The 18325-nt window shown below is 46.0% G+C and overlaps 1 protein-coding gene across 1 annotated transcript in view; it reads left to right on the top strand.

Annotated features, from left to right (window-relative positions):
- The first annotated feature begins 11541 nt into the window (after positions 1 to 11541).
- MBOAT1 (membrane bound O-acyltransferase domain containing 1) overlaps positions 11542 to 18325 on the top strand; it is a 106008-nt gene continuing 99224 nt past the window's right edge. The window contains exon 1 of the mRNA XM_047101374.1: positions 11542 to 11680. Within this exon, the coding sequence (XP_046957330.1) occupies positions 11585 to 11680 (96 nt within the window). The 5' untranslated portion in view covers positions 11542 to 11584. The remainder of the gene's footprint in view (positions 11681 to 18325) is intronic.

Below are 18325 nucleotides of genomic sequence, written 5' to 3'. Positions count from 1 at the left end.
AATAAAAATTTAAAAGGTTGCCATTTGTCAGATGATGAATCAATTCCAAGAGTAAATTGCAGCAAACAGGGCAGGTAATGTGAAAAAGGAAAATTTGCAGGGCACCTGGGTGGCTCAGTGGGTTAAGCGTCCAATTCTTGATCTCAGCTCGGGTCTTGATCTTAGGGTCGTGAGTGCAAGCCCTGCATTGAGCTCTGTGCTGAGTGAGAAGCCTACTTAAAAGAGAGAAGGAAAGAAGGAAGGAAGGAAGAAAGATTTACAAGTGCAGCAGAAAACATACAGAGTTGTGGAATCACCTGTTTTACCCCTGGAACTAAGTGTGTGTCAACTATACTCAAATTAAAAAATAATCATAAATAAAGCTATAGGGGCGCCTGGATGGCTCAGTCGGTTGAGCGTCCAACTTCCGCTCAGGTCATGATCTCGCAGTCTGTGAGTTCAGGCCCTGCATCAGGCTCTGGGCTGACAGCTCAGAGCCTGGAACCTGCTTCGGATTCTGTGTCCCCCTCTCTCTCTGCCCCTTCCCCGCTTGTGCTCTGTCTCTCTCTCTCTCAAAAATAAACTTAAAAAAATTTTTTTTTAAAAAAGATAAAGCTATAAAACTAAAACAACTAAAATTCAAATAATTGTTACCTTTGTGATGCACTGAGAAAGGGGCACACAGGGCTTCTTAAGGCCTTGGCTTTCAAATATTTTGTTCACTTTTTTCCGAAAAGAATTTTGAAAAACCATGCATTTACTCCTACATTTTAAAGTGAACATCAAAAGTTTTCCATTATAAGTTGAGAGAGTTGCAAAGAGCATGTGGTAAACATTGACATTTTAAAATAAAACTGCTATATCTTGCTTTTAAAAGTACTCAGTGGAATATAAAATGGTAATAATTTGATATTGTCACCAACCAATGGTTTCAAACACACGTGAACAAGCTCTTAACATTAAAAGAAGGTGTAAATCTTCCCTTTTGTCTCTTTGAATCCTATTTCTCCTCTATTTCTTTCACAAACCTTTGTCCTGAAACATTTGTATGCTTGAAAGTCCTCTACTGATTACCTTTCAGATTTTCCCAAACAAAACGCATATAAAGGTAATTCTTGACATTCATCTAATTTCCTGACATTATAAGGCTCTAAGATAAAAAATTCTTCTAGATGGAGTTATTTTTTACAATTGTTACTATACACTTGATCAAACTCAAGTGTGTTATAAATATTGATAATCATTTAATATAAAAAGCAAAATTTACTAGAAATACATCTGTTTATAAGAATCATGATCTTATTTCTATGCTTTTAGTGAAGACAAGGGTTTATATTGGTAAGAGCTGGTAGGACTACCAGTTCATTTATTTAAAATTTTTTGTTAATTGGGGTGCCTGGGTGGCTCAGTCGGTTGAGCGTCCGACTTCAGCTCAGGTCATGATCTCACGGTTCGTGAGTTCGAATCCCGCGTCAGGCTCTGTGCTGACAGCTCAGAGCCTGGAGCCTGCTTCGGATTCTGGGTCTCCCTCTCTCTCTGCTCCTCCCCTGCTCTCACTCTGTCTCTCTCTCTCTCTCTCTCAAAAATAAATAAATATTTAAAAAAATTTAGAAAATTTTTATGAATAGAAGATAGAGGAACACCTGCCGGGCTCAGTCGGTGGATTATGTGATCCTTGATCTCAGGGTGGTGAGTTTGAGCCCTATGTTGGCTGTAAAGGTTGCTACAAAAAAAACAGGAGATAAAAAATTATAGGCATTTTATGGGATGAAATAAGAGGAGGAAATTCATAATATAATCATTAAAATAGATTTTAATTACTGCATTCAGTACCACATACCAAAATGGAACAAAATTATATAAAAGTTTTATCTTTGGATCTTTCCCAGAGTTATCCTGAAAATTTTGGCAGTCCTAGAAAACATTCCAGTTACATTGAAAAGAACCAGAATCATTCTACTTCTTCAGCTGATCAACATGTTTTTATTTCCAACAAATGACACATCCTAGGAGAGAATATTGAGAATAGCTGAAAATAAATGCTTATTTTTTAAATATGAAAAAAAAAAAGCCCAGGTTTTTAGTGTTGAATGTTTCTCGTCCACGTTCTCTTTGATTTGGCCTCCTAGGACCTTTCCCCATTCTTTGAAAATGGGTCAGGGAAGAAAGAGGTAAAAATCATCATTGCTTCTTCCCCTTCCTTATTACCGTCATAGATCTGGTTTCAGCACATCTCCACAGGAGCTAAAATACTCATTTCTAAAATGTATGCTTTACTCTTAACAGAAATACGTACAAAATGGGAAACAACACAAGCTCTGTGGGTTTACAGTACCTTGCTTAATCCTTCAGGAGACCTGGCTATCTGGAATGAGAGGGTTCACACCCCTGGACGGTGGTCCACTGTGAGATTTGCCACGGGTGCTCTGGTCACGTGGAAGGATTATTGTGAACTCAAGAGTTCTCAGGCAAATTGGCTTTAGGAAGAGTATATATGGGATTTGGGTATCGAGAAATAGACTTCCTGAAACTGGTAGGTGCTTAAGTACCCCCAGAAACTCCTTATGTACCTGAGTGGGGGTGGAGGGGTAAGGCGAAGGGTGGGGGGGTTGCGTCTCCATTTGAAGAGCGGTGTTGATGGTATTCCTGATGTTCTGTTTCTTAAAATGGGTTGAGGGAACGTGCATACCTGCTTTACTTGACTATTTTTATTTAAATTATATATATACAATTACATTTATACATTTGATATATCTTTCTATAAATGTAGTTTTGGAAATCTACCATGTTTGCAGGCAGTTTTATTTCCCTCCTCCCCCCCTCCCCCCCTCCAAACACAGGGAAACTGCAGCCCAGGAAGATTGGGTTCATAGTGACACAAGGAAGCTGAAGGACTCCATAAAAATCTGCTTTTGGCTCCTTTTTCTGCCTCCATTTTTGCTAGGACCTGCACCCCTACCCCACTTTAAATATGCCTCATAATGCAAATAGTGTATGTCCTCCTTATAAGGGGCAAGGAGTTAATGATTTCTTTAAAACAGATAACATCTAAAGAAGGATCAGGTGAGAATGACTGGATGAAGCCATCATATGCATATTCTAGACCACTGACACTGGACATCTTCACTCCGAGGTACCCTGGCTCCAAGGACAAAGGCCCCCTGGGCCTCTGGTTCCTGGATGCCTGAGGTGATACAGACACCAGATCACTGTCCTCAGGAAAAACACCCAGACCCCAAACAAAGATGAGACTCCCTTCTTTCCTTTATGAGTCTCCCACTCTGTTTGTACCTGTATTCTCTCTATTCCTTCAACAGACTCTTTTGCCTCCTTCTGGCTCGTGCTTGATTTCCATCCTGTGCGAAGCCAAGGACCCTCTTGGTTGGTCCTATGGGACCCTCCCCCCGCCCCCCGGGTCCTCAGACCTGGCCTGCCTGCCATCAATAGGCGTGTGTTCCCTGAAAGGGAGATATGTGCAAAATGACCTCCAAAGGAGCTGGAAGACTGAAGGACAAAGTCAATAAGTCCAGCTTTGTGAGAAATGGCTTTTTAAGAAACTTATGGACGGAAGTATGTCTTGGGCTGTGCAACAGGAGTAGATCTTCGCAAGACCACCCCCTGCTCGACCTACTTTTGTAGCCCTAGAGGCTGGAAATACATGCGGGGAGCATCCAGGAGGAGAATGTTTGAGAACAGGTGCATGTCATAGTGTATCTCCGAGGTGGATGGAGGACATTTTGCCCCTAGGGAGCGCTTAAGGATGTGGTTAAACAAAAGGAAAGAATGTGGGGTGAGGGGGGCTGCGCTCAAGAAGTTTTCAGGTCACAGAAAGGCCATCATGGTAGATTTGTCCAAGATGATGGTAGTCTGGTTCACACAGTGTGACAGTGGGAAAGAACATAACATTTTCATAGCTGGCAGGAGAATTCATCTCAGAGAGAGAACTATCTTTATGTAGGAAAATAATTAAGCCCCTTTATGGTCTAGATTTTAAAGAACTTGGTAAGCAAAGAGAAAATTCAGTATTTTACATTCAAAATAAAGGGATTTGGATGAACCCTTGCATATATGATCAAATGATCTTCCACATGGGTGTCAAGACCACTCAGTGGGGAAATGGCAGTCTCTTCAACAAATGGTGTTGGGAAAACTAGATAGTCACACGCAAAAGTATGAAACTGGACCCTTATCTGACACCATAACCAAAAATTAATTCAAAATGAATTACAGACCGAAACATAAAACTGAAAAACTCCTAGAAGGAGACATAAGGTAAAAACTTATGACATTGAACTTGGCAATGATTTCTTGGATATAACATCCAAAGCACATGCAACAAAGTAAAAAGAGATGAGTGGAACCACATCAAACTTAAACACTTATGTGCATCAAAGGACACGATCGACAGAGTGAAAAAGCAACCTATGGAATGGGAGAAAATAACTGCAAATCATATATCTGAAAAGGAAGGGGTTAATATCCAGAGTTGATAAAGAACACCTATAATTCAACAATGAGAAAAGCAAATAACCTGACTTAAAAATGGGCAAAGGACTTGAACAGCCATTTCTGTAAAGATGATACACAGATGGCCAACAACCACATGAAAAGATGCTCAACATCACTCATCATCAGAGAAATGCAAATCAAGGCCACAACGAGCTATCATCTTATACCCATTAGGATGACTACTATTAAAAAAAAACAACTACAGGGGCGCCTGGGTGGCTCAGTCGGTTGGGCGGCCAGCCTCGGCTCAGGTCATGATCTCGAAGTCCGTGGGTTCGGGCCCCGTATCGGGCTCTGTGCTGACAGCTCAGAGCCTGGAGCCTGTTTCCGATTCTGTGTCTCCCTCTCTCTGGCCCTCCCCCGTTCATGCTCTGTCTCTCTCTGTCTCAAAAATAAATAAACGTTAAAAAAAAAAAAAACTACTGGGGCATCTGGGTGGCTCAGTCGGTTAAGCATCTGACTTTGGCCTTAGGTTATGATCTCGTGGTTCATGAATTCAAGCCCCACATCAGGCTCACCGTTGTTGGCACAGAGCCTGGTTCAGATCCTCTGTCCGCCCCCCACCCCGTGCCCCTCCCGAACTTGCATTCTCTCAAAACTAAATAAAAACATTAAAAAAAAAAACCCTACAGAAAGTAACAAGTGTTGGCGAGGACGTGTTGGTGGGAAGGTAAGGTGGCCCAACTACTATGGAATACAGTATGATGGTTCCTCAAAAAATTAAGCATAGAATTATTACATGATCCAGCAACTCTACTTCTGGGTATATACACTAAAGAATTGAAAGTAGGATCTCCAAGAGTATTTGCATGCCCACTTCCACAGCAGCGCTATTCACGATAGCAAAGGAAACAGGTGTCCACTTATGGATGAAAAGAAAAATGTGGTCTTTACATACAATAGAATATTGTTCAGCCTTAAGAAGGAAGGAAATCTTATCACATGCTATTACATGCATGAATATTGAGGACATTATGCCACGTGAAATAAGCCAGTAACCAAAAGACAAACATGGTGTGATTGCACTCGTATGAGATACCTAAAGCAGTCAAATTCACAGAAATAGAAAGTAGAATGGTGATTACCAAGGGCTAGAGGGAGGGGGAAAAGGGAATGGTTATTAAAAATTTTTTTTTTTAAATGAGTAGGGTTCACTCATTTTTTGAGAGACAGAGAGCGAACCGGGGAGCAACAGAGAGAGAGAGAGGGAGGGAGACACAGAATCCAAAACAGGCTCCAGGCTCTGAGCTGTCAGCACAGGGCCCGATGCGGGGCTCCAACTCACGAATCGTGAGATCATGACCTGAGACAGAGTTGGATGCTCAATTGACTGAGCCACCCAGGCACCCCAGGAATGGTTATTTAAAGAGTATAGACACTCCTCTGCTCAAATCCCTGCAATGGCTCCCCATTGCAACAAAGAAACAGCAGAAGTTGTGATAATGGCCTCCAAGGTCCCCATAGCCTGTTCCCCACACTGTGCTGGCCCATCTCCTTTCTCTCTCTCCTTTCACTCACTCTGCTCCAGAGTTCCTGGCCAGCCTGATGTTTCTCCACCCTGCAAGGCCTATTCGTATCTTAGTGTCTTTGCTCTAGACAGTTCCTCTTTCTGGAATGTTCTGTGCCCAGAAATCCTTAGATTCCTTCAAATCTTTGTTCAAATGTGACTTTCTCAACGTGGCCTACCTTGACCACCCCATTAAATACGTCAATGTGTAGACTCTGTTTACCCTGCTGTACTCTTATTCTATGTACTCATCATCTTCTGGCATATTCATATTATTTTTTAAATATTTCTTATGTCCTCCCCTGCTAGAATGTGAGCTCTATCGGGGGGAGTGATTTTTGTCTGTGTGTAGTTGATGTGTATTCCAGGCACCTACAATAGTGCTTTATAAATAATGGCTCCTTAATAAATAGTTGCTGAATGTTGAATCAGTCTTCACAAGAGAAAGCACTGTTTCCCACGTGAATCTGGGGAGTGCTAATATGGAAGGTTGCATCTTGTACACAAAAGATATCCTGTGGTCAACTAAGCTTGGTGTCCCTTTCTTGGAGACTGACAATTGACTTGATGGCCTACTAGTATATTTTTGCGAAAATCTAAGCTTGTTCTACAGGCTATTCTGTGAGAAGTGACCAATAATGATGGGAAAATGTTTAGAAATAAATTCAAGTTGCAGAAATGGCACATTAGGAGTACAGGAATAGAGGGGGACAGGGGCAAATACCTACTTGGGTTCTATAAATAACAGACTTCACTGTACTGTCAGCATTTAGGGCTGGCCAGCCTAATGTGCTGACCGAAGGCTTCAGAGGCTCCAAACAACAAGCTGGGTCATGAGGACTTCAACTGGAAGAAAAGAGATAGTCAGGAGTCCCGCTGGCTGCATTGACTGCCAGGGAACCATCCATCTGCTCATTCCAAAATATGGTTACGCTTGGCACTATCATTGGGCCAGGCACAGAACAGAAAGGGGAAGAGGAAGGTGAAAAATTCAAGAGTTGAGGGAGATTCCAAATGGTCTCCAAGATGAACACAAGGGCTCATGGTTAACACATGGGTTAATGCTGTGGAGTTCGCTGAGGCCTGAGATGGCAGTAGCCTGAGCAGCGACACCCACAGTGAGGCTGAGGTGGGGGATGGAGAGAGTGGGAGCCAAGCATCTCAGCACACCCAAGGGCTCCAGCCATTGGGCTAGGTCCTACCTGGCATTTAGTTATTTATTCATTCATTCATTCATTTATGTATTTATGTATGTATGTATTTATTTATTTATTACTGCAGCCAACCAGAGAATCCTGACAGCATTACCATAACCAGATAGCCTCAAGTATTGTCTTCAATCACACTTTATTATTCTTAGAACACTTCTTTGGCAGGAGTATTTGGAACATAGCCAAAGAAGCAGGAAATAAGGGGCGGGGGAAGACTTTGAATATCCAAGATAGACAGTATGGGTTTACTTAAAATTGAAATACTTCACTTCTTCAAGAACTCCTTTGGCACTCAGCCAAAGCCTCGTGAAGGCGATCTATGGAGTTCACAAGATCACAGGAGAATCAAAATGGCAGGTTGAGGCAGCGACAACCAGAATATGAGAGCAGAAGAGAAGACTGAAAAACTAGAAAGTAGACACAATAATTGAGAAAGTTTACTTCTTTGGGTATAATGTAGGGCAAGGACAAACCCTTGATGGCGTCAGTGGACTCAGAGACATTGCTGCATTTTGGAATGGGTTCTTATTCACCGTAATGCCCGACTCACCAATAAAAATTCAGTTGTGATCACTAAGTCCACTTAAGTATGCAGGGATGCATTTGGGGAAGCTCTCATTCCCAAAAGACTAAAGTTAAAAATAAAATGTCAGCTCGTAAAAGGGATGCTTCAGCTGAGAAGAGTTAATCAGTTTGTTAATTAATCTGTGCCTCCTCTAGGTTTTAGGCTCCAGTCCTGACATTTAGAAGTTGTACAAAATCATGTTTATAAATATCGTTCGGAGTATTTTTAGCTGATGGAGTTTTGTCAGCAGGCTTTATTTCTGCATTCAGTTATCAGTGACTAATTTCTTTTTTTTTAAGTTTTATTTATTTATTTTGAGGGAGAGAGAGAGAGAGAGCAGGGGGAGGGGCAGAGAGAGGGAGAGAGAGAATCCCAAGCAGGCTCTGTGCTGTCAGTGCAGAGCCTGATGTGGGGCTTGAACTCATGAACCATGAGATCGTGACCCTCGCTGAAATCAAGAGTGGATGCTTAACTGACTGAGCCACCCAGGTGCCTCATGAGGACTGTTTGAATTCAGTTTTGTTGTTTGAGAAGCATTGGTTGGTTCTGGCCACTCATGTGACTGGTCTTGAGTTTCTATCAGTCCATGCTGCCTTCCTGAAACATGCCAGAAAGATTTCCAGGTCTTTTTGTCTGGCCTTCACAATTTGAGCATGGCTCTGTATGGGAGATTAAACAAGTGATCTCGACATCGAGACTCATTCTTCTGCAGACAGAAAACAGGCAAGGCTGACTGCCTGTAGCACCACCCCTGCCATCTCATTTTTGAACAGTAAACGTAATTTCTGTCCACAGGAATGACAGGCCCGTGTCACATGTGTGGGCGGGCCTCTTGATAGAGAAATGCTTTGTTTTAGAGAAGGCAATGTGGATAATGACTGAAAGCCCAGGTTCTGGATCAGATAGACTTTTTTTTTTTTTTTTTTTTTGGCTTAACCTCCCTTAACACAAATATGATGCTTAACTTTCTAAACTCCAGTTTTCTCGGGGCACCTGGGTGGCTCTGTCAGTTAAGCGTCTGACGCTGACTCAGGTCATGATCTCGCAGCCCATGAATTCAAGCCCCACATTGGGCTCTGTGCTGACAGCTCGGAGGCTGGAGCCTGCTTTGGATTCTGGGTCTCCCTCTCTCTCTGCCCCTCCCCTGCTCACACTCTCTCTCTCTCTCTCTCCCAAAAAATAAATATTAAAGAAAAATAAACTCCAGTTTTCTCCTCTGTAAAATATTGGTTATAGTAACTGCCACTTGGGCTATTGTCACTGATAAATGAAACAACTTTTGTAAAGTTGTAGCTAATATATCAAATAATAATTATTACAAATCTACAGTTGACAGAGGATGTGAACAGAGACAAATGGGAAGGAAAGGGGAGTGACGTGTCTATGGTGAATCTCTCATACGTCTTAGAATTATAGTCCATTCTTTAGTAGCCTGTTTGATTAATCAATCATGGAGCTATTCCATTCTCTTGATATTGCACCTGATCGTTCTTTTAGCATTAATTGTACTACAATATCACTAGAATAGAACTGTTAAGATTTAAGTCCTGTAACATTTTGTTTTCAAGATCTGAGCATAGTTACTGCATTTTTAAGGGAAAATTTTAGACTAGATTATAACCTGTGTTTTGCTGAGCAGGAGAAAATCTGTAGATGGCTACTCTTGTCATTTTATTTTAATTTTTTATTAAAATTTTTAAATTTTATTTATTTTTGAGAGAGACAGAGTGTGAGCGGGGGAGGGGCAGAGAGAGGGAGACACAGAATCCGAAGCAGGCTCCAGGCTCTGAGCTGTCAGCACAGAGCCCAACGTGGGGCTCGAACTCACAGACTGTGAGATCATGACCTGAGCCAAAGTCGGCTGCTTAACCGACTGAGCCACCCCAGCGCCCCTACTCTTCTTTTTAAATCTATGCCAGTGCAAAGACCCATTTTCTGAACTTGAGGAGCATGGATTTGTTTGTAGAAGATTATGAGTGGTCTGAGTACTCGCTTCATAAATACCACCCAAACTGGCCTCCTCTTCCTTCCTGGGAGTTCACATCTAAGTATTGATTTTATTGATTTTACTTTATTTTTATTTTTTAAACAGGCTTCCACGGCCCTTCTGCCCTCAACCACCTCCCTTAGGCTGTCATCCTGCTCAGGGTAAGAGGAACACAGCTTCAGTTCTGGTCAGTTTCCAGAACCGTGTGATATCCGTTGAACCTGTCTAGCCTGGTGCCTCTGTGAGTGTGAATGTGGGTGTGGTGTGAATAAAGCAGAGATTGTCATCTGCTGTTAGTGACCTCCTATAACATCTCCGTGGGGCAGGGGAGTGGAGGTAGAGACTTTTTTTTTTTTTTTTCCCACCCCTGGATGGGGGATCATAGGTTGAGAAACTCTGGCCTGGCATTACAAAGTTTGGGGCGGCTCTTTGGTGATTAAACCCCTGGAGAACGCAAGCGTGAGGGCTGAGCTGGGGAGAAGTTGTTACCAGTGTCTGTCAGGCAGGCCTGCGGGTGAGTTTGAAGATGGAGGCCACATTGACAACAATATTACGTCTGCCTGAACGTCCCTGCCCGCCCGTTTGGATTCTCCTTGGCTCAGTAACAACTCCCAGGTAAACTGCTGATGCAAAAGTTTCGGCTTGGTTTCCCCGTGTATCCTGGGGGTCCGCATCAGCTCCCTTTTCCCTGGCTTTATTATGCCCATCAGCTCAGAGCGCCGCTTTCCTGTAAAGCTTGCTTCATCAGCTGGCATACAGCAATTCAAGGCTTTCCGGACTCTCCAAACCGATTAATCAACTGAAACCATTCTCTGAGCGCCCGTGATACGTTTGGCTCCCTCTGGGGACGGAGACGAAGTGTCTCCCTTTTGAGAACACGTGCGTGAAAACGTGTATCAGAATGCACTAACGTAGCAGAAGCACCGCTTCTTACAGAGGTAAAAGAACTCCCAAGCCAAAGGGATGGGGGGAAAGGATCCCTCCATTTGCTGATGTGACACGGCTCGGCTCGGGGGTCTCGCGCAGAGGAACGCGAAGAGAGGGAGCCTGGGTTCCGGGGCGCTGGTTTGCAGCCCGGTGGGGGGGGGGGGCGGGGGGTGGTGTCTCCTTGGGCCTCCAGCCCCTAGCAGATTAACCCTTTGCAGCAAGGACTGCGAGCGAGAAGGCTCCAAAGGAAAGCGCAGGAAATGTTAGCCAGCGCGCGGACGGGGAGGGCGGCGGGGAGGAAGCCGAGACGGCAGCGAGACCAAAACAGGGTGGGGCGCGGGGCGCTCCCCGGGGAGAGGCGCCCGCCCGGGTGGCCGGGATGGAGATCTCTGCGGGGCGCGGGGAGGCGGGCCGGCGAGCTCGGGAGAAGGAAGCGGACGGGCGCCTCCCGCCCCCGGGGCTGCCCGCCAGCGGCCGCAGGGCAGGGCGGCGGCGCCCGCCGGCGTCGCTCTCCCTCGCCCGGGTCGGCCCGGGCTCTGGCCCGGTGGGCGGGCCGGGCGGCGCTCGGGGCCGCGCTCCGCTTCCCCACTTTCCCTCCGTCCCTCCCTCCTCCCGGGGCCGTCCCGGGCGGCCGGGCCAATGAGCGCCGAGAGGAGGGCAGCGGGAAGCGGAGCGCGCCCGGCGCGGCCCTCCCACCGCGCCCCGGGGCCGCCGCGCCAACGCCGAGGTTGCGCCCCGGGAGTTCGCGCGGCCCCCGGCCTGGTGGCTCGGTCCCCGCGGGCGAGGCGGCCGTGCGCGCGCGCGCGCCTGGGGCAGCGGCCCGCGAGCGCTCGGGCTGCGGGACGGGGAGCGGGGTGGCGCGGGCCGGGGCCGGGGCAGCCGCCTCCCGAAGATGCGGGATGGCAGCGGAGCCGCCGTCCAGCCTCTCGTACCGCACCACGGGCTCCACCTGCCTGCACCCGCTCAGCGAGCTCCTGGGCATCCCGCTGGACCAGGTAACGGGCGGCCGGGGCGTGGGCGCAGCGAGGGACCCTCCTCCCGGGCCACCGCGGGGGGTGCGGGCTGCGGGCACGCGTTAGCCACCGACGGCCCTCCCCCCCACCCCCCAGCCCCTATAGCAGATTTCACAGCCACAGGCTCGACAGGTGGGCTTTTTTACTGACAACGTTTTTGTCCTCGAAGTGTGAAAAAAATCGGTATACCCTGAAAGACGGGTTCAAATGCTACATATATTTTTTCTTCTTGAGGTTTTGGGTTGCCTCGTTTCCTGTCACGAAGTTCTAAGGTATTCTGATAAATGAATCAGGTGTTTGTTTTGTTGTTTTTTTTTTCCATCCGTGTAGTCGAGGCTTGATTATTTTTAATTTAGATTTCTGTCCTTAAAAGATAAGCCGATCGATTGGTCTGTTTCTGCAGCCTGTTGCTTGAACAGACACCTGGGTTTTAGACTTGGGTGGTGAGACTTGCCTGATCAGAGGGACAGTTATTTTGTGCCAGGTGTGATGTCCATCGGAAAGGGAGGAGTTACACAAGGTTGCCATGGTTTCCCAAGGGGCTCCGGTTTATCCAGTGGGTTCATTCTTGAGGTTCTAGGCTCCCGAGTGAGTTAGGATAGTGGGAGAAGGGAGGCTCAGAGAAGTTACTTGGACTGTCCAGGAACTGTCTGCTACCGTTAAAACTGAAAATGGCAATAAAGAACAATATAATTCCTGGTAGGAAATCTGCCTGAGGGTTGAGGCTGCCTTACTCATTTTCTTGTGTCTGCAGGTGCTGCAGGCTAGATCTGCCGTGTCTTTCGTGGAGAGTCAGTAAACATATGTTGATTTAAGTGGAATGAAGTGTGTTGGGGGACCGCCCATTCACCTCTGTTTAGTTTCATACCGAGGTTTGCCCCAGGTTTCTTCCTCTGCTTTTCACTACTGATCTTTTTTTTTTTTTCCTTTCTTCTTCTTTTTTTTTTTTTCTTCTTCAAACGGGAGTATACCTGCTGCCCTCTCCACTCACATTCCTTCTGCAATGAGGAAGTGAGACCTGGACATTTGCCTTATTCACATACTGTTTACTGAGCCACCCTTCTACCTGGCTGCCTCCAAAGATCTGATTCAGAGCTCCACCTCCTGTGGCCATTTGCCTTCTCATCAGTTGCAAAATCCAGAAAGTTAACAAATCGGGGGCGGTATTAGATGCTAACTTGTGCTTTTGTAAATCAGTCTTGGATTTGTAATGAAGATGGGAGAGTCCCAGGGACTTAGGCAAAGGCAGAGATACTAACAGATTCTTTTGCCCTGAAACTGCTATATAACTCATAGCTGACTTTCCTTAAGCGGAATGTGTTTTGTACTTACCCTTCAGCCCCAGCCCCAACCCCCATCAGAATTTATTTTAGTTGCATTTTCTGTTTTAAGTTATTTGGCATTGCTAGAGAGAGGAATCTGGGGAGCATTTTCGTATGGAAAGGGATAGTTAAGGAACCCTGACAAGTTACAACTGAGAGGTGCTGGTACGATATTAGGTGCTTTTTAACTCATCTGCCTCCATCCCCAGCCTCCTGGGTTTGTCAGAGGAACCCTGTTTTTAATTTATAAACAAGAATAAAAGAGGCTTAAGGATGTTTAAGGCTGGGAGAAGGGGATTTCTGGGATAAACTGAAAAAGAAAAGTGGGCCATGGGCAAGGAAGGACCCCCCCTCCCCCCCGCCCCATGATGTCTTTGATCTTCGGATGGCCCCGCCACCTTCCAGCAGGGTCACAGCTGAGTGATTCTTGCTGGAAGAAGTACATATAGGGCAGTGCCCCAGCTCACTTATTTAAGGCCTGATGAAAATCGCAAACCATAAATAATGTGGTTTGAGGCTAAGTTGTGGCTTGAGAATTTGGAAGCTTGATGTGGTTTTCTCCCTCACACTTTCTAATGTTTATTTTTTATTTATTTTTAAGAGAGAGCACACGAGAGAGAGAGAGAGAGAGAGAGAGAGAGAGAGAGAGAGAGAGAGTGGGGGAGGGGCAGAGAGGGAGGGAGACCCAGAATCCGAAGCAGGCTCCAGGCTCTGAGCTGTCAGCACTGAGCCCGACGCGGGGCTCGAACTCACGGACTGTGAGATCATGACCTGAGCTGAAGTCCGGGCCTTAACCGACTGAGCCACCCGGGCACCCCTCTCCCTCACCCTTTCAAGGCCTTTTTAGGGTCTTAGATGTCAGACTTGACCTACTCTGCCAGCAGACTTCTTTTGTGAGTGCTTCTGTGACCACTGGCTGGCATTCAGCCTCCTAGAGCTCCAAATGCCCCCATGGGTAAAAGGGGAAATGGCAATATGTTCTGCATTCTGGGGGCACCCGGGGGGCTCAGTCAGTTGACTGTGTGACTCTTGAGATCAGCTCAGGTCATGATGTCAGGCCCGTGGGATTGAGCCCCACGTGTTGGGCTCTCTGCTGAGAATGGAGCCTGTTTAAGATTCTCTCTCTTTCTTTCTCTCTCTCTCTCTCTCTCTGCCCTTCTCTCCTGCTTGTGCTCTCTCTCTCTCTTTCAAAAAAAAAATCTGCATTTTAGAGTGGAGAAAGTTTACGCATATATAAATTCTCTACATCAGGAAGGTCCTTCATTCACACAGGGTCCTGGCAGGAAACTCAACTCAGTGGGTTGCAGTGGAGACACTTTAATGAACTACATGGAGGGATGTGGGCAGCATTAAGGGACCCACCGGCGGAGGTTCAGGTACTAAGACCTGGATGCAGAAGGGGGAGGGGAAGGGGGAGGATGTGTTGTTACTGTTGCCCAGTGAGAGCTGTATCCACCCCCGCAGGCGGAAGCAGAGAGAGAGAGAGCCTCAGCCTTCCTTCCCTCCACCCACAGTCCTTCCGTCTCTTGCCCATCTCCGCAGTGGTCAGATCACATCTAAGGGTGACGGCCTGGGGTGCCTGGGTGAGGCGGTCTGCAGGGGCTCCACTCTGGGCACAGAACTTGGAAGAGAAAGGTAGAGCCAGAGGGGGAGGACAATCCAGGAATAAGAGAATAGTCCTCAGTAAATGTTTGCTTCTGTCCCACCGGAGAGTGGCTTTTTATTGGCCTGCAATATGCTAGAGGTGACAAAACATGTCCCTTGTGTTACTTAAATAGCTCCTTATAGGCCACCTGAAGACGTCGACTCTTCCCCCCTCCCCATGTTAGCATTTCATAGCATTTCATGCTTGTATTCGTAATTTCTGCATTGAACGTACATCTGAGAATGTCTTTGGCTTCTGGGTGTCCTTGTGTCAAGTGTTTTATTACTTGCAAAAAACCTAAAATATCTGTTGAGCATTCTACTGTGCGAGTGAAGAACTCATTTTTCATTTGGTTCTTTCATTTATCTGTTCTGTTAACTCGCCAGGGAAGCTTGCGGGCGATCGATCGTGAGGAAACGTCTGTTATTTCAATTTCCAGGGACTTTACTAGTCTGACATCTTCCTAGAGATGTTAAATGTAAAATCATCTTACTTAATTAGAAACAAGTAGAGTACAGAAGAATTCAGATGCAGAGGGTAGGAAATGGATGATGATGTAGGACCCTCCACAGGTGTGTCACAGGTGAGTGTGTGAGAATTGGATTTCTAAAACAGTGGGTCGCTGTGTATAGCAAGTGTGGAGCGCCGACAACTAGTAGGATTATTTAGATATAAAGCTTCACTTGCCCGGGATAAATTAGGTAAGAACTTTTCTTTCTCATTTAGAGTGAATCAGGGAACAAAGGATGAGTATTTGTCTTATTTTTTAAGTCATCTGCTCGTTTCCTTTTCACTTGGTTTTGGTTGTGGAATGTGACCTGATCTGCCTTTAAACTAAGGGTGGCCTGCCTGCCTTCCTTCCTTCCTTCCTTCCTTCCTTCCTTCCTTCCTTCCTTCCTTTCTTTTTCTTTTCTTTTCTTTTCTTTTCTTTTCTTTTCTTTTCTTTTCTTTTTAAATTTTTAATGTTTATTTATTTTTGAGAGACAGAGAGAGAGACAGAATGTAAGCAGGGGAGCGGCAGAGAGAGAGGGAGACAAAGAATCCGAAGCACGTTCCAGGCTGTGAGCTGTCAGCACAGAGCCTGATGCAGGGCTCAAACTCACGAACGGTGAGATCATGACCTGAGCCAAAGTCGGACACTTAACCAACTGAACCGTTCAGACACCCCTCCTTCCTTCCTTCCTTCCTTCCTTCCTTTCTTTCTTTCTTTCTTTCTTTCTTTCTTTCTTTCTTTCTTTCTTTCTTTCTTTCTTTCTTTCTTTTCTTTCTTTCTTTCTTTCTTTCTTTTCTTTCTTTCTTTCTTTCTTTCTTTCTTTCTTTCTTTCTTTCTTTCTTTCTTTCTTTCTTTTTAAATGCTTATTTAGGGGCGCCTGGGTGGCGCAGTCGGTTAAGCGTCCGACTTCAGCCAGGTCATGATCTCACGGTCCGTGAGTTCGAGCCCCGCGTCAGGCTCTGGGCTGATGGCTCGGGGCCTGGAGCCTGTTTCCGATTCTGTGTCTCCTTCTCTCTCTGCCCCTCCCCCATTCATGCTCTGTCTCTCTCTGTCCCAAAAATAAATAAAAAACGTTGAAAAAAAAAATAAATGCTTATTTATTTATTTTTGAGAAAGAGAGAGAGAGAGAGAAAATTCCAAGCAGACTCAATGCTGTCACCTCCCCCCTCCCCCTGATGTGGGGCTTGAACTCAAGAACCAGAGATCATGACCTGAGCCAAAGTCAAGAGTCGGATGCTTAACCAACTGAGACACCCAGGTGCCCCTAAACTAAACATAACTGTCACAGTTTGTAAGACTGATTTAACCACCATGATGGATGGATATCAATGTTGTTAATTGCGTGATGCATTGGATATCAATGTTGTTAATTGTTAAAACGCCTGTTTTGAAAGGAGTTTTGAAAGCTGAGCAAGAAATGGTTTCCTGACTATAAGGAATTTCCATTCTGGTGGTGGGGAGCTCTGGGGGCCAAGGCTGTTTTTATCGATTGTCCTACCAGACTTTGTATACTTTTGCATAAAGTAGCAATTCTTTGTTGAATTAGAAGTCCTTGCCTGGGTTTCATTCCCCTCCCAAACCCCAACCTAATCAGAAAAAGGGTCAAGGGAAAAATAGACCAGGACATAAGAATCCAGGAAATGATTTTGAGATTAAAGCAGCAAAGGTTTAGGACAATTAACATAAGCTTGTGTTATAGTTTAAAAGGCTGGGTGAATGAAGACCAGCTCTAAAGACCTGGCATTCTTGATGAATGGTGATTCCAGTAGTGAGTTTCGATTATTCCACCGGGGCCTCTGACCGCGAGGTTTCTTTACTTGCCTGGAGCTTTTAGTCACCGGTTGTTTCCCTTGTCCAATCTTGGAAAGCCCAACCTGCAAGTCTCTTCTTATCTAGATCTTGCCCTTGGTTAAAAGCTCAGCTCACATTCCATAGTCAGTATTAAACCAATTAAATATTTATTTAATGCTGTTAGTGCCTGGTACCTGGCCAGGTGGTACAAATACAAGGCTAAAAAGCATCAAGGCCCCTGTCCTGGAAGGGCTTGCACACCAGTAGAGGAGACAAAGGACCCATGTAAGTATACAAGTACTGTGTACTCACTGACTTGTGCAGGTGCTGACAGAAGTTTGTAGATGGTGCCCTGGTGGAAGAGAGAAGGCAAAGCCATAGGAGATGTTGGATTCCTGTAGAAGTTACTATTTACCTTTAACATGGTTTACAACCAAGTGGACAGCAGATCAGCCTTTGTTGGGAGAAGGGTCCTTTGCTTGGCCCACCCCCTCCACGCTCCCCACTGATGCCGCCTCCAGGCTGTACCCTTGGGTTTCTGACTTGAACAATCTGCTCTTCACCTTGGGACTTTCCAGTTCATCCCAGCTCAGCATGGGTGTGGGCATATGGCAGGCCAGAGAACATCAGCCCTGCAGAGTGCTACTTTAGTTTTCTTTTTTGGCCTCAGTAGTTCCTGCAAAGTCAGGTCTGCACTCCCCTTGATACCCCCTTCTTCTGATGTCAAAAATGATTGGCAAACAGGAGGAAAATAATTTGGTTAGACTGCAGACAACAAGTATTGAGTTTCTCCCGTGTTCGCCAAGAATTCCTTGGGGTTTGTTGGGCTGTGATGATTCAAACAGCAATAAAATAGGGCCCATCCTCAAAAATCTTGTTGGGTGAGGCAGGGACACATACGTCAACCGGTGTTGCTCATGTGCAGTGACCTGGACCAACGGTATCAGCCTGGAAACTGGTGAGAAATGTACATTCTCAGGAGCGCCTGGGTGGCTCAGTCCATTGAGCGTCCGACTTTGGCTCGGGATCTCACGGTTCGTGAGTTCGAGCCCCAGGCTTGCTGCTGTCAGTGCAGAGCCTGTTTCGGACCCTCTGTCCGCCTCTCTCTCTCTCTGCCCTTCCCCCACTCATGCTGTCTCTGTCTCAAAAATAAACGAGAAAATAAAAAGTAATGTCCATTCTCTGCCTAGTGTCCCCATCTGCTGCTCGGGGGACAGGCACAGCCCTGGGTGGTTTAATGAACCCCCTGGGGCGCTGAGGCACCCCGAAGTCTGAGAACCACTGCTCCGCACGGCACACTGGGATCCCAATTAATCAAGCAGAGTGGAGGGAAAGATCTATTCTTTGCGAGGGGACAAGGCGTGGTTGTCAGAGAG

The sequence above is a fragment of the Lynx rufus genome, unplaced genomic scaffold (genome assembly GCF_022079265.1).
Source record: "Lynx rufus isolate CCGP_SWC_20201006 ecotype Redwood Valley unplaced genomic scaffold, mLynRuf1.p SCAF_6, whole genome shotgun sequence".
Lineage (NCBI taxonomy): Eukaryota > Metazoa > Chordata > Mammalia > Carnivora > Felidae > Lynx > Lynx rufus.
The sequence above is the reverse complement of the archived record's forward strand: the minus strand, read 5'-3'. Positions and strand labels throughout refer to the sequence as shown.